The following is an 18,338-nucleotide window of genomic DNA, read 5'->3' on the forward strand; positions in this document are numbered from 1 at the left end:
TTAAAATTACATTATTGATGTTTGATTATTGTAAAAATAATGTTTAGGTATATAAAAAGTAACTAATTAACAAAAGTACATGTCTAGAAAAAAAAACTTAATTATAATTTATTTAATTACCTATTGTTTATAGTCGTTTTATCAGTTTCAAATAAAAAAATATATGCATTTGGATTATTTAAATGTATGATAGGTACTATTGTATACTTATATTAAAATAATTTTAATACAAGTGTCAACTATTGAATAATATCTATTATTATATTATAATTGATTAAGTATACAAAGTTCCTAAGTACTTTGTAAGTTGTAGGTCAATGTATGTATGTATCTCTCCTATTTTCTTCGTCCTCCGTTTTCAACTATTTGGAGTCCTGTCACCCGTGTACGCAACGCCGAATAGTCAAAGTATTAGACTACCTACTGAGATTTAGAATTTCTATCGTATGACAACTACAGCTTTTGTACGGTTTAATAATTCAAATCAGTTATATGTTTTACTAATTTAATACTAATTAATCATTATCAAAAAAGAATAAAATTAGGTACGACAAGACACCCATAATCGGCCCATACTTCACTGAGATTTTCTCGATAGCTTGCCGGCTCAATACTATACTTAAGTATACCTTCTATTAATATTAATTATATAACACATATAGGTAGGTAATTATTAATTATCACCTGCATTATAAAAACTTTAATTTTTACCCAATTATAAACCCGACTAATAAAATAGTAAATATAATTTTAACATAAAGTCATATAGGTATTTTCTTGATTTACGTATTACGTATGATATTTAATCATCGCACAACAATGAAAATAATAAAATAACTATAGCGTGATAAACATACACAGTGTTTACATAAAAAAAAAATGTTTCTCGAGTTCACAAGCTATAAACTGCGAGTTTGTTGAAATTAAATTTATTTAAATGTGCTCAACTTGCCACGCTTAAATAGTCAAATGACATTGGTAGGTATGTAGATTGTAGAATACATTTATCACATTAATTTATTCCAATGACTCCATGTTTCATACCTTTATAACCTCTTAATCCTCCAACTTTTCACAACTCAATAGTACATTTCTAAATCAAGCACATTTTTAAAATCATATCATAAATATAAATACTATCCACAAATATATTTGTCAAATTGTAGGATATCGTTAGATCTAGCCAATTGCAACAATCACCTTCACAGTTGGCTGCAACTGCTACGAGTAACAAACTTCTTCTAAGCAGACATAACACAGGTGGTAGTGATTCTGCTTTAAACCATGTAGTTGTAGAACAAAAACCAAATAGTAATTTTAGACCTACATCGCAAACATCTACAGTAAGTTGAAACTAAAACTGTATATTTAACATATTAACATTAAATTATTATACAAACTGTATAAAGTGATTTATTATACAATTCACTATTAATTATTTCATAAATATTATGTATAATAGTATTCATTCACTCATAATTTTAATTTCTGGCTATTGTTTTTTTTTTTTTATTTTAGTCATCCGAATTCTACCAAACATTACCGGGGGCACTAGAAAAGAAACAAAATATAACGTCTAGTCCACCATCGTCAAGAAAGGGAAGTATAAATAGCTTACACCAACAGTTGACAAGACAATCCAGTCAAAATAATTCAATATTGGAACATTTTGCTATTCAAGCCAAAGAACTTGTCAGAGAAACAGCCAGGCAAAGTAGTCAAGAAGGAGCTGGAGGAATACTAGCGCATGTAGCAGACAAATTGACCACTCAAGCAAAAAAAGCTGCAGGTGAAGCTACAAAATCTGTGCACGAAGCTAGTAAAACTGCATTTGAAGCCAGTAAAACAGCGGCTGGTGTCAGTAAAAACACTTTTGATGATTTAACATATGTTGGAAAAAGTACAATCGGTGACCTCACTAAAAGTGCAAAACAAGTAGCGTCTAAAAAAGGATTTAAGGTAGGGGCTACTTGTATTGTTTATATTATTTATTAAGCTTTTATTTCAAAGTCAATTGTTTTAGACAATTTAAGTTTATCTTCAAAATTCTACATATATATTTTATAGTTTTGAATATGCAGGAGAAACAATTTAATCATTCGATGACTCGGAAAAATGAGTCGCATTAACACTAATGATAATAATGATATTTATTAAAATTTTAAATTACATATAAGTACCTATGTGCATTTAAATATTATTTAAATAATTATAAATTAAATGCAATTAAATACAGTAAAAAGTATAGAAAATAATTATTTTATATAATACGTTACAATATATTTTATTTATTTAAATAATAAGTAATTATAACCTTTACATTTAATTTCATAGAACATTTGTTCAATATTTAATTATAAACTCTTTCTAGATAAATTTGAACTTATTTTGTTTAGTGATAAATCTTTAGATAAAATCTGTAAGGCCTTAATACTTCACTGCCACCATATTTTATTTTAGATATGAATTGTACAGGTACTATCAAATACATATTTAGGTACATACGTTGTTGTCATAAACGTAATTATCAATTTCGACACTGAAATCTAGAATATTAATAAATGTAATGTATATTATTATATTAAATAGTATACCTTTCCATGAATAGGTATAATAAATATAATATACATATACCAATTACATATTATTATATTGAATTTTATATATATTTATTTATAGTTTATATTTATTTTATAGGTAGGATTATTAGGTGAATCAACGTCTCTAAGCTCACAACAGCTGAGTTTTGATGATGAAATAAATGACAACAATCCATCAACTAATCCAATATCAACTAGTTCTATTTCGGAAATTAGAAAATCGTCAGTGACATCGATGGGAACTGGTGCCACAAAAGATTTTTTTTCAAATATATCAAACGATATAAATGGATTGGCAAATCAAACTACAAGCATGTTTACTGATTTATTTGGTAAGGATTAGAAAAAAAATACTATACATTTTTCCTCTACAAGAAAAATTGAAGAATTATAGATATGTCCTTGGGTTAATATAAACACTATAAATTAAACAGTATGAATTCTTGGCCATAGGTAGATTTAAAATCAATATTTTGATTACCGCCAAGAATAATGAGTATTAAGTCGCCATAGTAATAGATTTCAATAAATAGCGTTAGGTACATAAAATCTTTTACCAGTAATGGGTCAGAAAAAGAAAAGTTATATCCATCCCAAAGCATAATATTATCTATGTTAAAAATTATTTATATTCTCAACTGGAAAAACAATGAATCATAGTTATATTTAACCTACAATTTGTCTGTGAAACCATTTCTTAGAACTTGGTATGGTAACTTAATTATATTATGTGTCGGTTGCTACAGGCAACCTAAATACTACGAAAAAAAATAGGTAATGAAAAATAAAAATAGTATTGTACCTAGGCCAAAAACATATCTATGTTAAAATAATTATTAATATTATAATTTCCTAGTACCTACTATAGTACCATAATAGAATTCTTTTTATATTCACTTTATTCCTTTACATACTGATTCAAATTTTAGGATAAATGGCGCATTTATATTTGATCTGTCTAATTCAACTATAAAGTACCCTCGACTCTCAAGTACCTATACCTACTTAGTTTCTTATCTTTAATTCAGTACTTTTGTTTCTTTTTATATATTTTCTTATAAAATATGCTGAATTGTCAGCATGATTTGCTTAAATACTAAATAAATAATAAATAATATGAGTATTAACACAAAGAAATTTAATATTATGTTTTAGGTGGTAATAAACAACAAAAAAATAGTAAGTCATCGCTCACGTTGCCAGTAACTAAAACTAAAGAACGAACTTCCTCTGGACCTTTCCCGACAAAAGGTAAATCAATTTTTTTTACAAATTTAATATTTTAGTATTTATATTTCGTATTTTTTTTATTAGCCGGGCGTAATGATTTAGTTGAAAAATCTAGTTTAATTCGTCACTCAAATCCGAGAAAACTAAGTGATACGACAAAAATACCAAACAAAAAATCAGTTAAACCAAATAGTCACATGGATAATGAAACGTTTCTAAAGGATGTATGATTCATACCACCAAATCGTTTTTAATTGACATATCAATGCATAAACTAACAAGTTCTTGTAAATCTTAGGTAACAAAACAAATTCTTGATGGAGATGGGATAGGTTGGCTCAAGCTCAGTAGATTCAAAAAGTTAATGGAAGAAGAGGGATACCGGAATTTAGTTGTCAGTAAACTTAACCGCACACTGGATAATAAAATTAGTCCAAGTGATCATATTGATGATGTGGTAATGATTTAACACATTTTTGTTATACATTATTTCATTGATATAATTGACACTTATTTCGATGAAATAAATTTAAATGTTATTATTATTATTATATTAAGATTATATTTTTTCCTTCTAGTATATAAACAGATTTGTTTGGAAAGGAATGCTTAAAGCCTTATTAGCAATTATTCATGGATTAGAAGTATCTTTTGGCAATCAATGTGGAGGTGGATTAGCATCTGCATTCCAAGTACTAGAAATAGCTCATACTCATTATTGGGCTAAAGACATATCTATGACTGGTTTCGAATCTCAAGTAATTATTCACATTTAGTTGTTTTATGTAACATAATGGAACGATAGATTAATTATTAGTTTTAAACAGATGTGTATGTTTTCGTAAATTCCAATGAAATATTATTTAAATGAGTAAGTGTTGATTATTATTGAAAATTTTTATTATATTGATTTGCAAAAATTTAAAAAAGTGGACATTAGGTATTTCAATATTATGAAGATCTATATTTTGAGTAGTTAAGTTAAAATATTATCTATATTTTGATGTGTGGGTATTAAAAAAAAATCTAAGCAGTGTTCTACTATTAACATTAGTATAATACAATTATATGTGTTGTATAATAATAAATATCTCTTTCTAGTCTCTACGACTTATACATGAGATTTGGTTTTCACGTTATTACTCTTGTTCAAAGTTAAAACCACTAAATATGCAATATACTCGAATAGGGGTTTTCACTGTTTGACTGATGATTGTTTGATATCACGATTCTCTAACAAGGTTAAGTATAGTTTTATAGTTCAAACTCTTGTATCCGGAAAATTGAGTAACGCAATAGGACTATGTTCATGGCTGTTTTTACATCAACATTTTTTTAAAAGATCTGCATATACACTCACTTCACAGTTTCACATCTAATCGTATTAAAAATAGGTGTAATTAGTATTTTTTCATTTTTTCCTGGGTAGAGAGATACGCCTAAACTATTTTTTTCATGAAGTTAGTGCACTTAAACCGAAATACATCAAGCACTGAATCAAATCCGCATTTTTTCAAGTGTAAACCAACACCAAATTTCCCAGGAACTGAAGTAAATATACTTAAACCGAATTACACCAAGTCCCATATTTTATATTTTGTTCATTTTTACCTGTGGAAAAATTCAGATAGTAAAACTAGTATATTATAATATTATAATATTTAAAAATACATTTAATTGGAATATATTAAACTTTCTTTCTTTGATAATCATATTTATTTAAAGTTTTTGCAATGTTTTTATTGGTAATGTCATAAGATTATAACAACAGAGTTTGTGTAGAAAACTTATAATTCATAGTTTTATCATATTATAAATAATGCCATTTTTCAATTTCAAAATCTATCCATTATTACTCCTAAAACAAAATAATCATCTAAATATTTTTGTTTTAAACTTTTAATAGGTACTTATTGATTATATCAGCTAAGTTTTTAGTAAATACTTATTACATCGCTAAAAATAAATTAAATTTACCAGGGTAGATCTAATGACTAATTGACAGGAATAGAATATTTTTAAGGATTCTTAAAAATTATTTATACAATCATATTATATAATTTGATTTATCTTCTATAACTTTCTGTGAACAGTTAATTATACCTGTCTTATACTGTATAAGTTAAACAATTTCTGGATCACTTATATACCTATCTATTTTATTATTATTTTAATTTGTAGATGTCCAGTCCATATAGTAGCCGTGAAAATGTACAATCACCACTACAAAGTCCAAGTATTGCTGGTTCACCAATGTCAAGTGTTTATCAAACATCTAGGAAATCATCTCAAACCAGTACATCTGGATTATCTGGTAAAATTCTTATTTTTGTATATATATATATATATATGAAAAACATATTATGTAATGTGCTATTCACAGAGTAATGCTTTTAATTCTAGAGTACCTTGCTAATACATTTTTATTACTAATCAATCGTAAAACTGACGAATTGAATAGAAAATATGTGATTTCTAGCCAATTTAATGTAGGTATTTTACATATATCATTAGTCGAAACGAAGACGTGGATACATCTTACTGATACAAAAGTTGACACAAACTGATAACATTAATAAAAAAATAAAAAATAATAAAAAATGTAATTCAATTTAATCAGTTTTTTATTTTATTAGTCCTATCTTGGCTATAATTATATCTCTCAGCTAAAAAAAGTAATTTATATTATTATTGTGTTTATTATTTACTATTATGACTTATAAACTTGACTTTTTAAATTCATATGTTAATATTATTATAAACTTTAAATTGTAATTATACAATGTATATGCAGACGAAGTACTACAGACTCGGAAAAGATATACCCTTCAAGTAGAACTGAAGTAGACGTGAGAGAATTTATCATCGGTAGAGTTTACAATCGTCCATTGTCATTTTCTGTCTATGGTTTATGAGATAACAGAAAAATCATAGTGTAATATAATATAATTAATACAAGCTTACCATTTGAGTCTGAACCAATATTGTTCGCACAACCCTATCGTGGCCAAAACAGTTTATTGCATAATAAAAATAATATATAACAATAGAAATAGTAAAAATGTGATACAAATGATTTCAAAAATGTAGGACTTTAAATCTTTAAATTATATAAAAATATTTCAAAAACTATTAACAGGTACATTTTAAGAATATGCGAGTGTGCTTTTAAAAGAATCGCGTTGTATTTATATTATATGCTTATAAAAATATTAGTCTCAAATTTAATAATTTTAAACTAAATCATAATATTATTTAAAATTGTTAATTAGAATGTAAAAATAGTGGAGCTGGAAAATTTTCACACGAATTTTCATTAGCTGATGACGGAGAAGGATCGACTTCTAATGTTTCTTTAAATGAAACGTTCAATGAGTTAATGAATATCGAAAACAATAAGCAAGAACAAATTTCAACAAACCCTTTCTTGGAAAATGAAGTAAATAATTTGTTTTACATGTATATTTATGTATAATTTACCATAGACATTTTATGTATGATTTTAATTACTTTCTACTTATATAAGAATGTGTATTATTTCTAAATATAAATTAAAAGTGCTGTCAAAAATATCTAGATAATAACCAATTATTGTATAGCGTTAGGTAATTACACTCTGAAAGGATCTGAAGGAGTTCAATTAAAATATTTTTATAGTTAAATAGATACTTTTCATTTATATTTTATAAGAAAAAAAAATTTAAACAGAATTATTTGTTTAAGTATTATTAAAATTATTTTTCAACAATTTAATTTGATGAAATCAAAAAAATAAAATCTTAAATAAATAATATTAAAAATAAAAAGCAAAACACAAATAGGTATAATTATTTTTTCTATCGATATTTTTCTTATTTGATCGAAAAATATTGCCAATACTGCAATAAAATTAACTTAATTATATTATTTATTATAATATACCTACCTAATATCTACATATTTAAAAGAAATATTTAATTAATTCATTGTTAGAATAAAGTTTTTAATCTTTTAGGCTTAAAAACATTTTTAGAAAATGTGGAAGATTTTCTTTCCTACATAGCATAATCGTATCTATTTCCGGAAAGTATAATACATAACCTGAAATATTTATATTTAAAAGCTGCATACATTTTACATACGGGGGAGTGAAAACAATAAATGTAACTTTAAGTAAAAACGTTAAATTAGATACTAACTACTAGCAGACCATTTTTTCATCGATAAGTCAATTGAACCTGTAATGTTTGATTCATTGATGCGAAACAATTACATTGAGGATTAAAGTGATAATAAAGTATTCATATTAGATTTATAAGGTGAATCAAATAATTCGTGTTCTTTTATATTATCACATTTTATATAAATCAAATGCATCAATGCAATTAAATATCATTAAATTAATTTTAAATGTAAATTCGTTTTAATAATTTGTACTTTGAAATAATTCTATTAAGATTTGGGATTTATATATTTTTACTCATTTTAAAAATAAAAACACAAATTTACGAAAGCAATAAGAATACGTATTTTGAATTAAATATAATAAATTGTTATTGTTGGTGAAATAATAGCAACGATTTTAAACTCTTTTAAGAGTTACTAAAAAAAACATCTACTCGATTATTTAGGGAGAAGGATCATCCATTGGGCCTATAGTAGTATCAGATGAATCCAGTTGTAACAGTAGTACAGTACTAGTCAACAATCCGTCGTTTTATTTGAAACGGATGACAAGTAATAATTGCAGAAACAATGCATCATTCTTTCGAAGTGCTGTATCGGACAGCGAACTTGATAATACAGGAGTAAGTACATTGAAAATTTCTTCTTAATAGTTGTATATTAGGTACACAAGTTTAGCGTTTTATGTTTTATTTTAGTTATTACTTAAGTTTTACAATTAAATTATAGAAAATAAAATATTTTCCATTACAGCTTTTCAAGACGAATAATAAGAATCGTACTCAAAGTATTTGGTCTAGTAAATCATCACTAAGCGCTGGATTTCGATACCACGGAGGTAATTTGTTGAACACCGCATCTGGATCACCTAGCCCAGAATCAGGACGTACTTATTTGTTTGAAGGTATTTATGTGTACCTACATTTACTATTTTTAAATAAAAATACTTTTAAATGTATAATGGTTATAAAATAAGATTATGATTATAATACTAACACACCCATAATTATTTTGTGCAGGTATACTGGGAAAAGAACGGAGTACAATTTGGAACCAATTAAAATTTTGGGAAGATGTATTTATTGATGCTGTCAGTCAAGAGAGAGACATGATAGGCATGGATCAAGGACCAGTAGAAATGATGGAAAGGTCGATAAAAAGATTTTTTTATTTTATATCATAAAATAATATATATACATATTTATAAATGTTGGTATTTTAATAACTATCTTATAGGTATAAAAATCTAAACCAAAGTGAACGGAAACGCCTAGAATACGATGAAGATAAGCTCCTATCCATAATGATATACAATTTAATTGCATTTATGATCATGGTAAACGTTCCTAAAGAAAGTATTATGAAAATCGTTAGGACTTTAGTCGGGAAAAGTAGAGTGACAAATTGTTACGCGACTGAAATAACGAGCCTCATGTCTCAACTATCCAATTTAGTAAGTTATAACATGCTTTAACCAAAATACTTATTTAAAAACTATTTGTTTGGTGTGCTATTTAGAATGGAAATGATGTCGATTTGAAGCCATCAAATTCAAGACAGGCACATAGACAAAGCTTTGCTGTACACTGTGGTGATTCAACTGGGGAATTGTTGTTCTTAGAAGTTAGAGACGACGGACTAGTTTTAAGATCAGTGAGCGGAGTGATTGTCAGTAGATGGTGGTATGAACGCATTGTAAACATGACTTACAGCCCTAGAAGTAAAATATTTTGTCTTTGGAGAACCGCCAACGGTGGACAACTTCAACTGAACAAATATTATACAAAAAAAGTAAGTGACAATCTCAATACCTACTCTTTATCCAATGACGTGATGAACTTAATAGACGTTTGCAGAGCCGAAAATTTACATTCAAGTCTCATCCTTTTACAATTTATCTAACCGTTTTAACCTAATCAGTCGGACGTACCACTGTAGACTTTTTATTTAATATCACAGACTTCAAAGTATTTACCTACTTTTAATTAGATGTGGTCCTTAAAAATACAAATTACTTTAATTACTTATATTATTATAGCTCTATAACAATTTTAACTACCACATGTTATCCAATTTAAATGTTAATTAAAACGATAAAAAATAAAGAATTATACTCTGTAGAAGTTAAGAAAATAACCAAACGACTAGTTTTCATCAGATGGTAGTCAAGCAATACACATTTGTTACCCCCCCCTCTCCCTAAATCAACATTCTGTTGTAAAATTGACTTTACACACAAGTCGGCCATTTAGAAGTTCTCTTAAAGGCAATGGTCAAACTGCACTCGGGTTTAAAAAACATATTTTTACGAAGATATCGTACATTTTAAGAGGTTAAAATTTAGAAAACACTCATTTCCCTTTCATCTAAAAGGCTAAGGATTGACATTAGTTATATTAAGAATATATTATCCGGCTATTCTTTTATCGATTTTCGATGACAAAATTATCTGAATTACCTAAATGACATTCGAGAACCAATATAATACTATATTAAATACGCCATAACGTTCGTAAACAAAATTCGTAATATTATTTTTTAACGTTTATTAGTTTATTTTTCGAATATTTTGTTGAAACCTCTTTTTTGAACGTGTACAGTTCGACCATTAACTTTTCTTTTACCCAAGTCCAATTCGATCATCCTATTCTTGACTTGAATAGAGTATAAATATTTGTTTTACTTTTTTTTTACAAAACATAGAGTAAATATTTTTTTATTCTATATATTACGCTATACAGTGCAAAGATTTATATACTCGTATCAAGCATTCCATGGAAAAAGCCGCTGAGAGAGGACAAGGTATCATTCCTGGAGTTGAATTAGGAGGCGAGTTTCCTGTTAAGGACATGGCAACTGGGGAAGGTGGTATACTTCAAGTTTGCATGGAAGGTGTTGGTTTATTATTCGCTGATAGTAAGGTAAGTAATAAATAAAATGCATGTCGCAGCAACAATGATATATATTACTATTATGCGTTTTATTGTTATTACTATTACTATTATTATTAAAACTATTGTTATTGTTGTTGCTGTTATTATTATTATTGTTAATATAATATTATTATCATTATTATTATTATTATTACAATATTATTATTTTATTATTATAATTATTTTTTTTATATACATATATTATCATTATTATTTTAATTATTATCAATAATATTATTTTATATGTTTATTTTTTATTATTATAATTTTTATTGGTAGTATTTTGTTTAAAACCCTCCTTTCTCAATTTATTTGTGGTTAAAAGAAAAACAAGTTTACTACCACATCATAGATATATATGTATATATAATAATATCTTTTCGTGTATAAGTAATAAACTATTAATTACAATAAATAAGATACAGGATAATACCTATAACGGCTATAATAATGTATAAATATCACATAAAATATGGCAATATATCAATAACAATCATGAAAATATGACAACAATTTTAACTGCTTTATCCTTAAATCCTTATTTTTTTATAACTACAATAACTAAATTTTTAATATTTGTTATATCTTCTTTCATTATATCAGATATCTTAATGTATGTTTCTTATAATGATAAAATATTGTTTTACTTTTTGTAGTGGATTAATTTTCTAACTTCTTTTTAGATCATTCATATGTTTTCTATTTTAAAGAATTTTCAAAAAAATGTATATTAATGTAAATTTACATATTATATATATATATATATCTATCTATATAATTTTCTATACCCAACAAAATTAATTTTAAGCAAAAACTTTTTTTCTTTTAACTATATTATGATTACTAAATTTACATACAAAGAAAGCTGTTAATTACAACTTACTACTACAAATTTATATATTTTAAGGACCTCTCAAAACTTTCTTAAAACATTATTGTTGTGTTGATTTTAAAACATTAACACAATAAATACGTAAATGAAGCTGCAATACATTTATGTATAATATATAGTATCTATTTATATTCGAATAACCCCACTTCAAATTCGGGTCGTTGGTATAAATTAACTACACTTAATTCATGATGTATACACGATAAAATAAAAAGTACCTAGTACCTACCTACTATTATATCATTATCGTGAATAGGCGTGTATATTTTCTTAAAGCTTTCTATTAACCGCGATTTTTACAGAAAATTAGGCATGCGATACTTTATATCTTTTCTGATCTATATATTTTTTTATATATATATTTACATAATATATATTTTATTTTGTGTGATTGTATATATATATATATTTGTATATATATATATATAGATACATTGTGTCCTAGAAATACAGAACCATTCAAAATGTCCCTTTAACAAATGAATATATTTAATACATTTTATATCGACAAATTTGGGAGATAAACGATACTTGCTCACAACAGATGGTTTTATTTATATTTTTTTATCCCAAATTTGTTTGAATTAAATAATTAATACGAGTGATATTTTGAATGGATCATGATCATTATTTCTGAGACGTATTGTATAAGTATATTCAATATTCAATATTTTTGGATATTTATATTTACATTTTTTTTTTTTTAACAATTCAGAATGTTCAATACGCTTTATAATTTATTTATTTATTGTTATTTTTATTCTCAAAGTTTTATTAATAACACCACGCTCGTTAAAATATTATACTTCACACGTGTTTTAACGCTCATTTATATCTAAATATTTATAAAAATATATAGATATATGAATACATAATATATAGATATATGAATACATACATATATATATATATATATCAATAAATGTATACAACGGTATGATAATTTATTGTTATCGCCTTGAATTAAATTTAATGTTTTATTTCAGTCAGAAAAACACGTCGTGTTGTTGTTATTCCTCTTGTTAACTGCAAAGTTTAAGAAACTTTTGAGATGGTCCTCGGTCAGGTCGATAATATAATGATTATCGAAACACGATGTATAATAATATTAATTATTCGTGTTAAACATAATGTTTAGTTGTGTTTTGTTGATTTTCAATTGTCCTTTTTTTTTTTTTTATGAAATGTCATAACGCGATGGATTGTTGTCTCGTTCAGGACTTTGAGGTACCTATATTAGCAACATTTACGTTTAAAAAAAGTACGGTTTTGTCATTGGTAATAGATATTATAATATAGTTTTGATTTCCTGTTTGCTATAAATCAACCACTCTAGTGCATATTACGTATATACGATTGGACTGTAAAATATTTCGTTTATTTATTTATTTTCTTTTATTACCTATATATATATATATATATTATGCAGACGAGTAGCGTCACTGTTTTTTTTCTATTATTATTGTTTTACAAATTACTGTTCCTCGATCGTTCTACCCTATACACACACACTAAACGTGAACAACATAAATAATAATGATGCATTTATTTAGGAGTTTCTACAACGGGGAGAGCATGGCTGTAATTGCACAAAAACATTACAAAAAAAAAAAAAATTATATTTATATACATATCACATAACTACATCTATATGCATATAACATACCTATTATGTATTCATATACATATACTTACTTACCTATCTATATATATATATGTGTATATATGTGTGTATGTTAGTGCGTGCGTGCGTGCGCGTGAGTGAGTGTGCGTGTGTGTGTGTGTGTATGTATGTGTGACGTGAGTGTGTGTGTGTGTGTGCGTGCGTGTGTGCGTGTGTGTGTGCGTGTGTGTGTGTGTGTGTGTGCACGTGCGTGCTTACGTACATGCCTGTTAGTCTGTGTAAGCATGTAAGTCACTAAGTCACTCGATCAGGTACCTATATATTTCAGTAAAAATAATTGACGATGAAAATAATTTAAAAAAATATATATGTATATATGTTTATGTATTACTTTATAACAGCTTAGTTTTTCAGTAATATATATAACATAGATATATATGACGCATGTATATGTTTACATGTACCTACCTATGTAGTACGTATATATAAATATGTATATACATATATTTATATATGTGTATCATCAACGTGAATTGATAATGACTATGTGTAACGATTACCTATATAATTATTTACAGTAACTGCCTGGCCATCTCACTAGTTGACTTAAGCTTTGATTTTTGATGTTTGTGCTTTTGTCCGACATATTACATTTCATTATTTATAAAAAAAAAAAAATATTTATCAAAACGATGTTCAACCATGTATAATATGTTTTAAGTATTATCACTGTTCTGTGTTTAACTTTAGACTTATTACCGTAAGTGTGTGTACCTGTATTATAGTATGATTATAATATTATGTAGCTGCACCGAATTGTTTTTACATTAACTAGTTTGCGCTTACAATTTGTATTACCCACTATTGTGTTGCATGTGTATTACTGTATTTAATTTAAATAATTACCTTTATAAAATATGTGGTATGTGTTATTATTAGGTACCCACACTAGGCATAAATTATAAAATATTTTAAGGTTTAATAGACGATAGCAATAGATACCTACCCGTCTTTACCTATGTAACGTGTTGTAAGTTATTGGTACTTATAAAAATTATTTACGACGTGTATAAAAACTATAGCGCTGTTTTTCCGATATGACGATCAGAAGTTCCTTGTACGAGTGATCCATTTATCGCAAGACGCTAACTTTTTGAAAATATATATTTTAAATAATTTCAAATCATTATAAGACAACGTTTTTAGAAAAATATTATGTTTCAAAACAGAATATTATTTGGAGTATTTTTATCTGTCAAAATCAAATTTCAGTCAAACTGTTTATTTATTGTAAGTATTTAGTAGTGGACCAACATTTTGCGGGGTACTCTTAACCATCTCAATTCTAAACTACGAATACTTATAATTATGAACTGCTTGTCCAAAACTGTATTTATATGTATCGAAGTTCTTCAATAAAATATATTCTAGTTTGAAACAAGGTATTAAAAATGCATGTTATCGTTTGAAAAAAATAAAAATTTAAAAAACGTTGTTTTATAAAGACTTAAATTATGTAACGATGAAAACGTAAAAATAGTTTTAGAAATAAAGAGTGTTGCGTTAAATGGATGTACGAGTATTATATATTCTATATTTTCTTAACAGCACCAGTTTTCATTATAAAAATTATATCGCCATTTTTGTTCTAATAATAATACTTCAATTTACCTACAGTTTTCTACGTCCAGCCAATAATAAGTTAACGTAGAGCATTTCAATTATCATTTGTTACCTATATGACCAATAATTACATAAGTATCTCGTATCTACTGGATACTGATGGATCAGTGTCCCGAAAACTGTTTAAGAATCGATTTAAAAACGATATCATTATTTTCATTAGCCGCGTGTGACGAGTAGGACTGACTTTTTTTTTTTGAAAGTGCTATAATTATTTTGGTAAGCTCAGTAGTAAATGGCTAATTGTTTTTTTTTAAAGACTATAATTCAAGCTTGGATGGCAATTTTCAATAGCATTTCTTAAAGTACCTATTGAAGAACGGCTGAAAATGTTTGAAGAAATTCGTGCATCGATTTAAACGCGGTACCTATTAAAATGCGTAGTGGCCAGAGAAACAAAACTGTGGTTTCATCAAGCTCTGCTAAAAATTGTTTTTTCAATGCCATCGTTTATCATTTACGAGCACTTCATTTCGGCTTCTGACGTTTCTGTAGATATCTTGTTCATCCCAATTTTTCCCATCAATGGCAACTCCGAGTTTCGCGTCGATCGCGATTTGTGTGTTTATGTACAATGCTGTACCTACCTAATTATAAAATACGAGTATAAATAAAACGATTGATTAACTATAATTTATTGTTGTAATAATTTTAATGACTAGTAATTGTCTTGATAAAAACTTAATTAATTAGTAGTATATAATATATATTATATATGTATATATATAAAGATCAATAAATTAGGTGCACAATTTTAATCCGATGCCGTTAGCGAATGTAAAATTAAATACTTAACAACTATATATACATAATAAATAGCATCACCAGCACATCTAGTCATCTCACTTAAAATATTGTTTACGTTAAGAACTAATAACTAATTATTTCGTTTCAGTTTTTCGTTCGACTTGATCACGTGCGAAAGTGTTTTACAGTGCAGAAAAAAATATTTGTTTTGGAAGAATACAGTGAGTATACCCAAATAATTTAGTTTATTTCAAACAACTGTTGCTAAAACCATAAACGTTTAATGTGTTTAAAGATCCGAAATTGAAGCATATTATTCAAAGGCAATACGAATCACCTATGGTAAGTAGTAACTAATGATGTTATGTTCTAGAACTTAAGTTCTCTATACATATGTATATTATATAGTATAGGTTAATAACTGTTTTAAAATGCATGCCCAAGACACCTATATCGCAATAATATAATTGCATGATTAATGTTTGTTTATATTATTATTTATTAATTATTAAACCTGAACATTTTGAAATGTTCAAACTCGATATCAGTTATTACTTTGAAACAATATAATTTTTCCCTTTATTAGAATCTGGTTTCGAACGCGGTGATTCATTATTGTATTAAAATTCAAAATAACAGCTGAAAACCACCATCTCACCAATGTCACCAATATTATAAATATTCGCCGGGCCCGTATTAACAAAAATTGCCGTCAGGGGCAACATAAAATTTGCCACCTCCCCCCCGCCACAAAAAAAAAAAAAATGTTACTTTATTGATATTACCGAATTGTAGTAGTAAATAGTTACATTAATGTAAATTAAAACTCAGTTATAACCATTAACCAATATACTATTTGAAACAATTTTTAAAATGACAAATTAACTTAAAAAATAAAAATGTTCAATTAATTTATAAGTTAATAACTTTCTGCGAGACTGTTTTGAAGCAAATGATTTAATAATATAATTGTAACCAATTGTTTTAGTTATGGATGACTCTATATTTAATATGGCTAAACTGTTCAATCTCTCTGATGTCATGGTCGATCTTAAATATGTTTTAATCTCCGTAGAGTAGAAAATGATCTTTCCGTTAAACAGTTTGAAGCAGGAGTACATAGGAACGTTCTAAGAGCAACATAAACATATGGAAATAAAGCTTCTATGTTTTTTTTCTTTTATAAATTTACACATATTAATAATATTTGTTGGAGGGTTTTTGATGGTCTTAAGCAAGCTCTGAAAATGAACACACTCGTTTTCAAATCATTCTTGTATATTTTTCTTAATTTTTTTGCATCATCGCGAACTTCTGAGGTTTTTTGTTCACTAATATTCAAGAAAAATAAGTATTTAGATATTATATCATTATAAGATTATTATAGATACATTCAAAATCTATTTTTGGTGTAATTATATTATTAAAGTTATTTTTTATTATACATTTATACTAATTATATATTATTATATTTTATTCTACATTTTTGTATTATACTCATTAGGTAAAATTGTATAAATAAATTTTACATTTTTGACCATTTCAATATTTTGCCGCCCCTAAACCTAATTTTTATATTTCCGCCAGGAGGCAGGAGCAATTGCCCCCCCCCCCGAGCCCTCCCTTAAATACGGGCCTGAATATACCTACATCATGTTTTCGTTTAAAGTATTTTGTTTAAAATAATCTTAGTACCTACGCATTGTAGCTGTATTATTTTTTTGTGTGCCTACGACCTACCCGTATAATGTACATACAAATATACAATTATACATTATTACCTACAAAGGCTACAAATAGAGCTTTCAGTTATTTTTATTCATAGGTAATCTGTAAATTGACAGTGGCCCATCCGACAAACTCGTCTTTTTCTTTCTTTTTTTTATATATTAGCTCAATTAGTAATATCTACGCTGGGATACATATCTATAATAGTTAATACACTGTCCGCATGTTTATGTATTGAATCATTAATAAAAAACTTAATTAGAGTTAATCTCACTATCAATGTTTTAATTACTCAACTCAAACATGTGTTATTATAATAAAACAAAAAGGGTCGATTTAAAAAAATTCTAACTATGCAATCTTACGTGGTTGAGATTGAAATAAGTAGGTATATGATTCGTAAAATATAATTTTTGTATTTTTCTTAAGAATTCAAAACACAAATCAATTATATTTCTTTTATTTATATAAGCATATACAATTTAAAATATTCGACGTGTATAACAATAAACTCTAATAATAATTTCACATTAGTCGCAGACATGAATTGTGCAAAAACATTCATTTTTTTTCATCTGTAGGTAATTTGAATTTCTACTCTAATGTAAATAAGCCTTATTGATATATAAATTGTAGTTAATCAAAAATAATATAGTAATTCATTTAAAATACGATTAGATAAATTCAGAAACACTCGCTTTATATTTTCATGCATATAATTTAAAAGTATTATTATT

At 26.4% G+C, this 18,338-nt stretch overlaps 1 protein-coding gene across 8 annotated transcripts in view; it reads left to right on the forward strand.

Moving 5' to 3' along the window:
• The window catches only part of LOC113558565 (MAP kinase-activating death domain protein), a 36,063-nt gene that overhangs the window by 15,377 nt on the left and 2,348 nt on the right, over positions 1-18,338 (forward strand). For 4 of the 8 annotated variants that reach the window (XR_003405657.1, XM_026964057.1, XM_026964058.2 and 1 more), the window contains 18 exons: positions 1,167-1,343; positions 1,519-1,959; positions 2,698-2,932; positions 3,756-3,851; positions 3,915-4,054; positions 4,129-4,287; positions 4,409-4,588; positions 6,012-6,144; positions 7,103-7,269; positions 8,441-8,617; positions 8,748-8,898; positions 9,014-9,143; positions 9,231-9,447; positions 9,513-9,785; positions 10,736-10,915; positions 13,038-13,046; positions 16,022-16,094; positions 16,169-16,215. Coding sequence is in view for 6 of the 8 variants with exons in the window: in XM_026964057.1 (XP_026819858.1) it covers positions 1,167-1,343; positions 1,519-1,959; positions 2,698-2,932; positions 3,756-3,851; positions 3,915-4,054; positions 4,129-4,287; positions 4,409-4,588; positions 6,012-6,144; positions 7,103-7,269; positions 8,441-8,617; positions 8,748-8,898; positions 9,014-9,143; positions 9,231-9,447; positions 9,513-9,785; positions 10,736-10,915; positions 13,038-13,046; positions 16,022-16,094; positions 16,169-16,215 (2,985 nt within the window). In the remaining 2 variants the exon portion in view is untranslated. Of the gene's footprint in view, positions 1-1,166; positions 1,344-1,518; positions 1,960-2,697; positions 2,933-3,755; positions 3,852-3,914; positions 4,055-4,128; positions 4,288-4,408; positions 4,589-6,011; positions 6,145-7,102; positions 7,270-8,440; positions 8,618-8,747; positions 8,899-9,013; positions 9,144-9,230; positions 9,448-9,512; positions 9,790-10,735; positions 10,916-13,037; positions 13,047-16,021; positions 16,095-16,168; positions 16,216-18,338 lie in introns of those variants that run through there. The other 4 variants (XR_003405658.1, XM_026964060.2, XM_026964061.2 and 1 more) reach the window with 3 other exon arrangements.

Source organism: Rhopalosiphum maidis, chromosome 3 (genome assembly GCF_003676215.2).
Source record: "Rhopalosiphum maidis isolate BTI-1 chromosome 3, ASM367621v3, whole genome shotgun sequence".
In the NCBI taxonomy this organism is placed as follows: Eukaryota; Metazoa; Arthropoda; class Insecta; order Hemiptera; family Aphididae; genus Rhopalosiphum; species Rhopalosiphum maidis.